Source organism: Primulina huaijiensis, chromosome 1 (genome assembly GCF_012295235.1).
Source record: "Primulina huaijiensis isolate GDHJ02 chromosome 1, ASM1229523v2, whole genome shotgun sequence".
In the NCBI taxonomy this organism is placed as follows: domain Eukaryota; kingdom Viridiplantae; phylum Streptophyta; class Magnoliopsida; order Lamiales; family Gesneriaceae; genus Primulina; species Primulina huaijiensis.
In genome coordinates, this window is record NC_133306.1 from 4,561,803 (window position 1) to 4,573,298 (window position 11,496).

Genomic DNA, 11,496 nt, shown 5'->3' on the forward strand with positions numbered 1-11,496 from the left:
CACTTGGGAGAGTACAGAACAAAAGCAAGCGTGACTTGCTACCAAGAGTGGGAGCAAAAGGGGTGTTCAACAGTTGGACTTGGAAAAAGGTCCATCTCACGTTAGAAGAAGAGTAAGAGGGGTCCATTTGCAATTAATCATATCATCCAAAATGTTCCATTCTTTTTCATTTCTAGCAAAAATTTATGGTATTCACACACATATATAGGCTAGAGAATGACCATTATGCCGATTTATTGGACCCTGCTAAGTTAATATGTGCAAATAAAAGGGGATCGAGGTGGATACGAGGGTAAAGATGGAATTCGAAGATGGAGATGAGATGACAGACCTGCCCTCACCCCATTGTAGGGGTGTTCAAACTTCGGATAAAACCGAAAAAACAGAAAATCCAAACCGAAATAACCTAAAACCGAACCGAACCGAAAGCTGAATTTTGTAATTCGAATATAAATGTTAAAACCGAAGTTTATTTGGTTCGATTTCGAATTATATATGTCAAAACCGAAATAACCGAAAAAACCGAAATTTCATTAAATTAATAATTTTTTTATATTTTTATTTATATTATATATTTTGATATGATATTTAGTGAATGAAAAACTATTTTGAACAAATTTTAGTTGATTGTTGTTTGTTTAATTAATTTAGACCTTATATTTAAATATTTACTAAGAAAACATGTACAAAGTTAACATATTATATTTTACAATATATTTATATTATTAATTTAAATAATTATACCAAAACCGAAATAACCGAACCGTTTTGATAGAAAACAGAACCGAACCGAAGAAAAATAGTTCGGATATCGGATTATATATTTCTAAAATCGAAAACCGAAAAAATGAAATAAAAAATCGAAAATCGAACCGAACCAACCGATGAACACCCCAACTCCATTGTCATCCCCAGATATATAACACCTAAAATAAATTATAACATCTAATTTTATATGGTATGATTGGTGACTGACTTAACTCATTTGACATCAAAATCTCAAGTTTGAGAATCGGTTATAACGCTACCGACTCAAAAAAGAATTAAATGCGTACAATGATACATAATAATACTAAAGTAATAGGTTTTAATGACTGGGTTCATGCTGCATACAGCCCACATTTAAGATTCTTGTTTGCAATTGCAATGTCAAAGCCAACTTTTTCTTCCGAAGGGAGAATACTACTTATTTACAATCATCACATGCATTTTATCCCTATAAAGACAAGAATATATTCATACATACTATTACAATAATAATACTATATGATATGTGAATTATATATGCAATCTTGAACAATGCGGGATGGCACAATGGCTTGTCAATCCGATTTCATAGCTGTGGGACATTTTTTTAAGGAAAAAAATGCCAAAAGCCTAAAAAAAAGAGCTTTAAAGTTTAAATTACTTAAAGGATAACTTAGTAAAAAAACTGGAAAGGACCACCAAAAGATTTTTTCAGTGACTCTATAATTATATTCACAAATATATAGAAAGAGGTTGGTTAAGCGAATGTCATTTTACTTGGAAGATTTTTTCTTGGTTTATAGACAATTTCACTACCTCAAATGGTAAACTTATCCAAAATCTATGTAGACACTCTATGGTGGAGTCAGGATTTAATAATATTTGGGCTAGCTCTTTCTCGGTTTAGAGACTAATATGTGAGTACTCGATTAAAATTAAACCGAGATTTTCTAAACTCGAATTAAGCGAAATTTGTTTCGACAAAACAAAACGAACAAACTTTATTACGAAAATCGAATAAATCTAACCGAAAAAATCGGTTACTTCGGTCGATAATCAAATTAACCGAACTTTAATATACATTTTTTTAAAATATAAAATTTTAATTAAAAAGTGTATTATAAAAAATCGAATTAAATAATTTTAAATTTTATTTATTAAAAAGAAATATTTTTAAGTCTAGTCCTATTGTCAAATAAAATTTTATTATAAATTTAGGATATTTATATCATAATAAACTTTATTAGAAAATTTAACAATATATTATTTTTATGAAAATTATGTTTATTCGGTTAACCGAAATTTTATGTTAAATCTCGAAATCAAAACAGTAAAAAAAAATTAATACATATATTTGGATATTGACAAACATCAAAGAATAAGATAGACATTAATATGAGCAAAAATTTTGGTATATCATTCAAACCATTATGCTGGAAATTCAATCATTGATAAATCATAAAATATCACTTACTATTATTCACATCGATATTTTGCAGAATTTCATGAAAGATTATTTACTTTAATTTTCTCAAAACCAATCATGATAAAGATACACTAATTCATACTAAAAAATAAAATTCTATAAAACTTTTAGTGTTAATATAAAATAAATTAAATAAACATCAAATAAAATATGTAATGATTGCATAATTATATTATATTATTAGCTCGATCGATTCAGTATATATGGGGCTCTTAGCTCCTAATCGTTATTACAATGCAATTTGATTAGGGTTAATTAATCACAGCGGAAAACGGGTTTAAAATTTCTTTACAATGAGCCCAAAATATATTATTTGAATACTAAAAATAGTATTTCATCTCACAACATAAAACATGCCCACACATAATCAAAACAACTCATACAACAACAAATCATATCCTCGGGACATATCCCGGTATATAGATACATATACATATATACTGGGAAACAACCACTAAACCTCAAATCAGACTATGACTCCCTCCAGAAGCACCCTCTCCGGTCTCCTGATATCCTGGAGTACCTGTCATTGTCAACATACAAAGACAACAACAGCCCCATCTGGGGTGAGCAAAGCTCAGTCTGAAGCAACCACAATATGTACCACAGATATCTAAACAATGATATATGATATGCAATGCATGTATGTCGTGGAGGTATCAGGTCAAATGCCCATCCACTGAGCACATGTCAGAATCAAACGAATCGCTATCAAATCAATGCTCGAGCTGGCACACCGGCCTCAATCAGGGATAATCGTATGATAGCGTCGACAAAGCGCCATCAAATCCCAAATCTCAATCAATCATCGGGGCCACTAATGTCTATGCTTTAAGGGTCATGTAATACCAAACATAGCATTGTGTTCACAAACCCCAGAATCAATCAAATCATATCAGGGTATCCAAGGATCATAGCTCAACGTGCGTGTCATGTATGCCACATAAACTCAACAAATAAGGCATATAGACATGTAATCTCAATCCAATCAATCAAACATATATCATATAATACAGATACCTGTCGTATGTTACCCGCTCGCAACATACCTCAATTCTTCGTTCCAGTCGATGTAGCTTTAATATTTCAGTATAAAAATCTATCTACATCAATAACATATTCATTTCAATCAATAACATAATTTAAAATCAAATATATAAGTTTCAAATATCTTTTGAAACTTCACAAATTAATATCAAATTCAAATCATAGCATAATTCAATTCCGACTTCAAAACGTAGTTTCTTGTCGGTTATTCTACCGCATATATTTATCAGAATTAATAATAACTGACAAATAATTCTCCAATCTCAATCCAACGATTAAAATTTCCTAATTATAATAAATTGGGAAAAATTCAAAATAACATCACTATAATCATCTCTTCTTCGTTAAAATCAGACATTATTCAACAATTTTCAATTTCTGTATGTTTTAACAATTTATCGGATTTATTCCAAAAATCGATGAATTTCAAACTTCATCAAAAATATTAAATTCATACCTCAAATCAAAGACCTCGTGTCAACGATCCCAGAACTGAAGTCGGTTCGTCGATTGGATAAACCGATAAATCGCACGATTGAAAAGAAAAATTGAAAACTCTATTATCTATTCTCTCCTTTCGCTCCTCTCACTGTGTTAAATATTTTGAAACTCACTGTTACCTGAGTTTCAAATTTATCCCATTACTTCTTTTTTTTTTTAATTTTTTTTAAAAATATTATATTATATTATTTACGAAATTGCCATCGCTGTCATCATATAATTACGAAAATGCCATCAGATAATTACGAAAATGCCATCGAATTTAAATTAAGTATTTTTCAACTTAATTACGAAATTGTCATTGACATTTTAACATCAGTATATCATTTTGGACCGGTCAAACGATTCAATTTTCCAAAACTCAAAACATGAAACTTCTATATCTTTGAGTTTTATACGTCATATCCAAATCTCAAATCATTTGAACTTCATATGAAAATGATATGTCACTATTTACCATTTTGCCCTTAAAATTAATTCATTAATTTTCAACTTATCTACGAAAATGACATCAAAATAAATTGAATATTTTTCAACTTATTTACCAAAATGCTATCAAAGCTATTTTATCAGTGTTTAGTCTCGGGGTCTCACAGTATATCTGTCTGTTAATGTATAAATGATCTAAAAATATATCTGGAACTTAAAACCAATTTTAAAAATTTATAAATTACATTAAGTTATTCAATTCTTTGAGTGAATTGCAACAAAAATCATATTTGATTATAGTTATTTGTAGAAAACTATTTTGAAAAAAAGTTAATTGTTAAAAAAATTCTTCATATTTGCATCGATAAGATAAGACTAAAAAATACACAAAAATACTGTAAAGCCAAAAAATTACTCACAAATCAAAACGCATGAATTCACTATCACTCTCTCATGAGATGAGCTTAATCTACACTACATCTGAAGTAATATATATATCACATGTCTCAATACCATTAAATCATACGAGTTTCTCGTATTTCAATGGAAGCACTAATCATGTGTTGATCATCCAAACGTCAAAACTTCACACATTATGAGAGAAAAACAATACATGTGTAGCATAAAAAAATTCCACGGGAGAGGGTTCTCAAATGTTAGGAAAACAATAACAGTTTCTGCAAAAGCACAACTCTTTGATTATTTAACATCATTTCTAAATTAATCAAAGAATCTAGAAAACGTATAGATAAATAATTAAATAAATAAATTGATGAGCTCATGACATTAAGATGTTGTAATTTGATATGATAATCTTAGCAAGAAGATTTCGTGGGATCTGTCTTCTCTGTATGGGCAGCTTTTGGTGTCTATTTGTTCTTCGACTATATCAGTTTATATTATAAGTAATGAAAGGAAGTAATGCATATTAATATTAGGTCAAACCAATATAAGAATTAAGAACTTTGGTGGTACAAGAACTCGATGAATTTGAGACCATAGATTTTATATATATTTAGAAAAATTAGCGAGAAATAAGTATGTCATAATACATTTAAATTTCTCCGTTTGACTCATGATGCATAATAATTGGTGCTTTCTTGCGTAAATGAAGTTGTACTTGTGGAGATTCTTGAAATCCTGAAATATTCGAGCAGCCACCAAGTATATTTCATCAATGTAACATGATGGTGACTGCTGTGGCTTTTTGCGTTGGTTCCAATAATTTGGAGACAGAGACTGTCATCAATCGTTCAAAGTGCATGGTAACTTGTGCCTAGCTAATGGCTAGGCAGCGCAGACTACTTCTATCATCTACGTACGCCCCTTGCTTGGGGTTGGGGATACCAATCAGCAATCAATTATCACTTTTTCTTCATCAAATTTTGATACGCCAGCTTTCTTTTGAACTACAGATGCTTTACTGTTATCGACGCTTATTTTGGGATAAAAGATATTAATGGGATTTGGTTATAAAATTTTGAAGAGAGATAACATACTGCATACATGAATGCATTCCAACAAAAAACCTTTTTCTTCCAAGAACTTGTCAAATTTTACGCCAACCTAGAACTGTACATAATGCTAACAATTAGTAGCCAAATGCTGAGAACTACTACTATGAAAGATAGGGATAATGCAAGAACCAATAGGGGGTCGCAAAATATAATGAGCTAAGATAAATTAGTCGAAGGCTTCTGAAGGAAGTCTCAGCAATCCTTAGGGATGGAGAAAACAAGACCAACCTGAAATTGATTGAAGCTCCTCCATTCCAAAACGACTAGAACCAACGTCAGCCACTAGTCAAAACCTAAAAAAAGAACGACCTTTACTGTCGAAAACTTGAAAATGTTCGAGTTAGATGTTTCAACAAAAAGGAACTATCTAAGATCAACCAAGATCACTGATTGCTATGCATAAAGTGAAGCATACGTTTTTGAGCACTTGAGCAAAACTTCTTTCAGCATGGCAAGAGGAGTTGGAGAAAATCGTGGCAGGAGAGAAAACAGAAGAAGTAGAGGTAACATACTGTAGTTATATTATATATCCATGGTGTATTCAAAAAGCGTAGTTTTATTTGAACTACAAGTCCTAGATAAGTGCAGATTTGAATCATTTTAATTTTGTTACCTATTCTTTTAGTTCTCTAGCAGATGACAGATATGGATGAAGCAATGGCATGAGCTGTTGATATAGGCGAAAATGACGTGAGCTAAGAAATATTTTAGTTATTTTTGGTGAGACCATGGAAAGTTTGTGATATCTTTTAACGAGTTACATGGACAGGCTGAAGGAGAGGATGCCGAGGACGAGAAAATTACACACAGTTGGAGAATTTTAAAAAGTATACAGACCCAGCGGAAGGCGAATATGATCTGCATCCCCACTATAAAAATTTACAGTTGATTCCGAAGTTTTGCATTTTCTGATGACTAATTAGCCTCTGGTTATCTTTCGTATTTTCAAAGTATTGGTGATATGCACTTCTTCCTTCTTCGCAATGGCTATGGCCTATGTTGCCTTTTCTGGTGTACAAATGAAGCGAATATGGACCTAAGTTGCCGGCAAAATTGGTCGATTACCGTTCCTTGGCATAGGAGGAGTTTCTTGCCTGAGGTTTCATCGACAGAAAGTATCGTTCAACTCGGAAGGGTTTGTTTAAAAAATGCATGAATAAACAGAAAGTTAAAATAATTCTTGCCCGAGGTTTCATAGACTGCCTAGTTAACTTCGTATAGGTAGTCAGGTAGAACCTATTTATAGATAATTCTTGCATGCGAGGTTTAAATGGAGGCAAGAAAAAATGCATGATTACAATTACGTCTCCAAACACACGAACTTTCAGATTGTCAATAGATACAACGACAGTTCCCAATACAGGATAACAATCGTCCATTGGCATGGCTTACCAGAGAAAAACTGTACCAATGGAGCTCACATATGCACATCATGCTGAGAATTTTGGTCTCCCGAACAATGGGTTGTGTATCGCCTAGATATATTTTTCTGGTTCAATCACAACCAACCACAGCATATAGAAAGATTTGAGGGGATTCGACCAGTCTGGCGAATGTACTCAGCCTGTGCAGTAGTTTTTTCTGCTAGCTGATTCTTTCTACATTCGGCAACAGCCCGTTTTTCCTCCGACTTCTGTCTCGCCAATGCTATCTTCTTTACCATCTTCGCCTGAGCTTCTGCTTTCATTTGCTCAATTTGGGCCTGAAAGTCAAATTTCAGTCATGTTTATAACCCATGCTTCTTTTCAAGTTCGTTTTTATAAGTGCTGATAATTCTACCTCAATCTTCCTCATTTCAGAGTCAAGCTTTGCTTTCTGTTGGCTCTCCCATGCTTGGATTCTTATTTCTTCTCGTTTAAACCTGACAGTGTGATTTATTCAATCAAAACTGCAGTTTTATGACATAAGTCCAAATCCAAAACAATCTGAATATAATTTTAGATCAAACCTTGCAGCATGTTTAGATTTCTCAGCTTCCTCCCATGCAGCAGCAGCTCGTTTCGCATACTCAATCTGTTCAACTTCACTACTACCGCTAGTATTGTTTCCAGATATATTCTTTTCATTCTCACCATCTCTTGCCCAAGCGGCAATATTCATCTTACCAAGCTGGACCCCAAGGGCTACAATGTCCCTTCTTGCTTTGAGCTTCATTTCTTGTTCGGACAAATCGTTTTCCCCATATTGATCTGAATTGTGTGTTGCACTACCCGTGGGATTTTCTGTTTGTGTTGCTGCAGGCTCTCGTTTTCGAGGAGTAGATGGTATAGAAGAAGTTGGACTACGAATTGGGGTCGTTGAACTGACAGGAGTGGCACTTCTTGACGGATCTTGACTTGGAATAGGCGTCATTTCCGTTCCTGTATCTCTCATTGACACCGATCTTATGCCTGAAACACCTGAAAATTTGCCAAGTTAATGAGAGCCATTTCTTAAAGTTCAGAATACCATTTTCAATTGTGCCGATGCATTTCAATTTTATCAATCCACTATCCAGATACAGATGATACACAGTAAAAGGTTTTATATTTATCCAAGAACAGTGAAAAAAACAGCATCATATAACGGAGCTTCAATCAATCTGTCCAATCCAAAGAGTAACACAACAGCAAGAATTTGAAGTTCATTTTTCCTCTTGGTATCCCAGCTAAAGAAGTTATAAAAATGATTCGTGAATGCATACATCACCTGTCTTTTCTTCTGTCACGCTCTTCGGACAGGGCAATTCCACATCACCCACTTCGATCAAATCCTCACTTTCATGGAAATCAACCCGTTTCGCAGATGGCTTATTATCAAAACCAGCAGTAGACTCTGGTGCAACTCTGACCAAATTAGGACCTATGGGCCGGTTCACTAGAACTTGTTGATTGGTCTTTTTTGCCACATTGGATTGCACGTTTTGCCTATTCATAATCCACTTCTCCGCATCATTCCACTTAGACGACATAGGTCTTGACAAGGATCTTGTGGCCGATTGGTGCAGGGATCTCTCCCCTTTATGGAACTCGAAGCTTGATGTACTATCGTAATCAAGATTTTCTTCTTCGTAATTTCGAACGGGATACACCGAATTCGAATTACTGGCATCAACCTTAGAAACCAATTGAATTCCAGCATCCCTTAGCCCAGGATCCTTTAAATGCAACATATTTCCATCTTCTTGCTTCGAGTTACCGAATTTAATTGGTGGAACTCCTATAGTGGAAGCTGAAAAAAGATGGACACAGTCCAAAAATCAGCACACCATGAATTTAAAAGTAGAGTTTGCAAATCGATTCAAATATTTGCTTTGGTCAACAATAAGTGCTCATAATTTTCAGGAATTAAAGCCAACTATTAATAATTATAGATTCACCACATAAAGGTGTAATTATCACAGAACCCAAAAGCAGATTACTTCGGATCCAATACAAACATCTGGAAAAATAAGCCTTCAGCCTAAGCTAGGGCTGGTCCCCTAAGAATTTGAATTGAAGCCCAAAAAAAAAAAAGGAAAGAAAATTCAAACCTTCTTCCCCAAAATCATCATTATCCGGTGCCAACAAACTGTTCTTGACAAATTCTGTATCCTCGAGCTTAGAAGGAGATGTTCTCGAAGAATTACAGTTTGATCCGTCCGTTTTCTTCTTATTATGCGAACCTATAAGCTTCATCCTCAACTTACTTGGAGAAATCATACCAGTCTGCATTAAGCAAAATACCAAAACATTCAGCGCATTTTTTGCAACACACAGAGCATCTGGAAAATCCCACCAAAGAAAATCTTCCAAAAATTGGTGCATTACATAAATCCCATCTCAGAAATCTTTCGAATCTCATTTCTTCAGAAAATTAAACATGAAAAACCCAATGCTCCACAGAAACCAGATAAAATCAGAATTTCAATAAAAAAACGAAAATCAATTCAAGTGAACACCATAACAAATAAAACAAAAATTCCGGGCAAGGGTAAAGACAAATGCAAGCAAGATAAACAAGCTACGTATGGTCAATTTAGAAGTTGCACAAGAGGTAAAAGTATACCTGAGCTTTGTGTATCCTTTCGTACTCCATAGGATCCTTGTCTGTATTTCGAAATATCTCTCTCTCACTGCAACACAGCGAGTCCAGAGACAAAGGCTTAAGAAGAAGCCAAAGCTCTGATGACAGAAGTTGAAAGAGAGGGAAGAGAAATAACACTATCAACGAAAAGTTGCTAAATCAACGGTGGAGATCTTACAGAGATTTTTATTATTTAACTTAATTTCTGGACAGGGTTTTTTTAATCATAAATAAATTTAAAATAACCCACCCGGAGCACTTACCGGAGCAATCACAGCATTTATATATATAAATATATACATACATATATATATAGAGCAGTATAAATATATAGAGCAGTGATACCCTACTCACCTTTTAATGAGCGACATGGACGTCAGCTGTCGGCTTTAATTTTTCTTTTTCTTTTTCTTTAAAAAAAATGAGACTCATTATACGCTCATATTTCAAAGTTTTGGGTCTACCCAAGCTTAATAGACCAAAACATGGGTCGACCCATGATTTGATCGATCCAAGCTTGGGTAGACCACTGTTTTTTGGTCGAACCAAGCAACCCAATTCTTTTCTGAAATATGAGCGTGTAATGAGTCTCATCTTTTTTAATTTTTTCTTTTTTTTTAAAAAAAAAGAAAAATTACAACTTGCTGTTGACGCTCATGGTCGTTCATTAAAGGGTGAGCATAATATCACTGCTTATATATATATATATATATATATCATGATGGTTAAATACTGAAGAGTACAATGTCTCTTATGAAATTGTCTCTATACTCATGAGACAGCTCGATTTGATCTATACCTATAATGAAAAAGTAATATTTTTTATAATTTTTTATAGATGGGATCCGTGTCATTAAATTGTCCTGCACTAACATAGGATAGGAATTATTGTGAATATTAAAATATAATGATTTTAAAAATAGTGAAATGTAACATATGGGTATTCATTATTCGCCACCAATCACTCTTGGAGTTGAATTTAAAAACTTTTAAATTGATTTTTATTTGTTTCCTTACAAATTAATATATATTCAGTGGAAAAACGTCGCATTCAATGAAACAGAAATAAGATTTTCATAATAATATTTATTTTGACATACAATTAATGAGTTCAAATCCGATATTCAATTCATTGGGGTCTCTTTGAACTAAGTGGTCCTTGTTATAACTTGATTGAATATTCGTATCAATCCTACTTTAGGAAATATATAATATAATATTATATTATAATTTCAAATATTTTCATAATAATAATAATTATTATTATTCTTATATACTCTGTAATGGTTGGAATATCTCATTCCTGTCACACAATCCATGATAAGGTACAACACTCATGGTACAATTAAATGTTTAAGAAATTAAAATTATATCGAGGAAGAAGATTTTGTAATTTTTGAAACAGAATTATATATTATTTTAATTAATAAATTTGGTTTTATTTACTTCATATTTATAATATTTAAGAAAATATTTTAAAAGATGAAAATATTATATATGTTATTTTACGTATGATAATTAATAGGTAGGGAGGGGGAGGGGAGGGGGGGGGGGTGGATTTCAAGTGAGGTCAATTTGTACAAAAAAAAACTAGTCAAAGTACATAATATGCGTCCATACTTGACCAGTAAAAAGGCTACAGAATTTCATAAGGCGACTGTCGGTCTTCAATACTCTTATTTTTTAAAAAATAAAATAATAAATGCCCTTAATTTTTTTGTTTTA

General features: G+C 32.8%; 1 protein-coding gene across 4 annotated transcripts; it reads right to left on the reverse strand.

The window, feature by feature from the left end:
• Nucleotides 1-7,032: 7,032 nt before the first annotated feature.
• LOC140978924 (uncharacterized) lies at nucleotides 7,033-9,907 on the reverse strand. Of its 4 annotated transcripts, none has more exons than XM_073444171.1 (6): nucleotides 9,754-9,907; nucleotides 9,239-9,413; nucleotides 8,416-8,925; nucleotides 7,676-8,126; nucleotides 7,507-7,588; nucleotides 7,033-7,429 (listed from the first exon to the last, which is right to left on the reverse strand). In XM_073444171.1, exons 1-6 carry the CDS (start codon nucleotides 9,781-9,783, stop codon nucleotides 7,226-7,228), a joined length of 1,452 nt encoding a protein of 483 aa, XP_073300272.1. In that variant the 5' UTR covers nucleotides 9,784-9,907; the 3' UTR covers nucleotides 7,033-7,225. The 4 variants fall into 4 exon arrangements, with proteins under 4 accessions (XP_073300272.1, XP_073300263.1, XP_073300261.1 ...); XM_073444162.1 differs by having other exon boundaries at nucleotides 7,676-8,117; nucleotides 8,416-8,937; XM_073444160.1 differs by having other exon boundaries at nucleotides 8,416-8,937; nucleotides 9,754-9,906.
• Nucleotides 9,908-11,496: the final 1,589 nt, after the last annotated feature.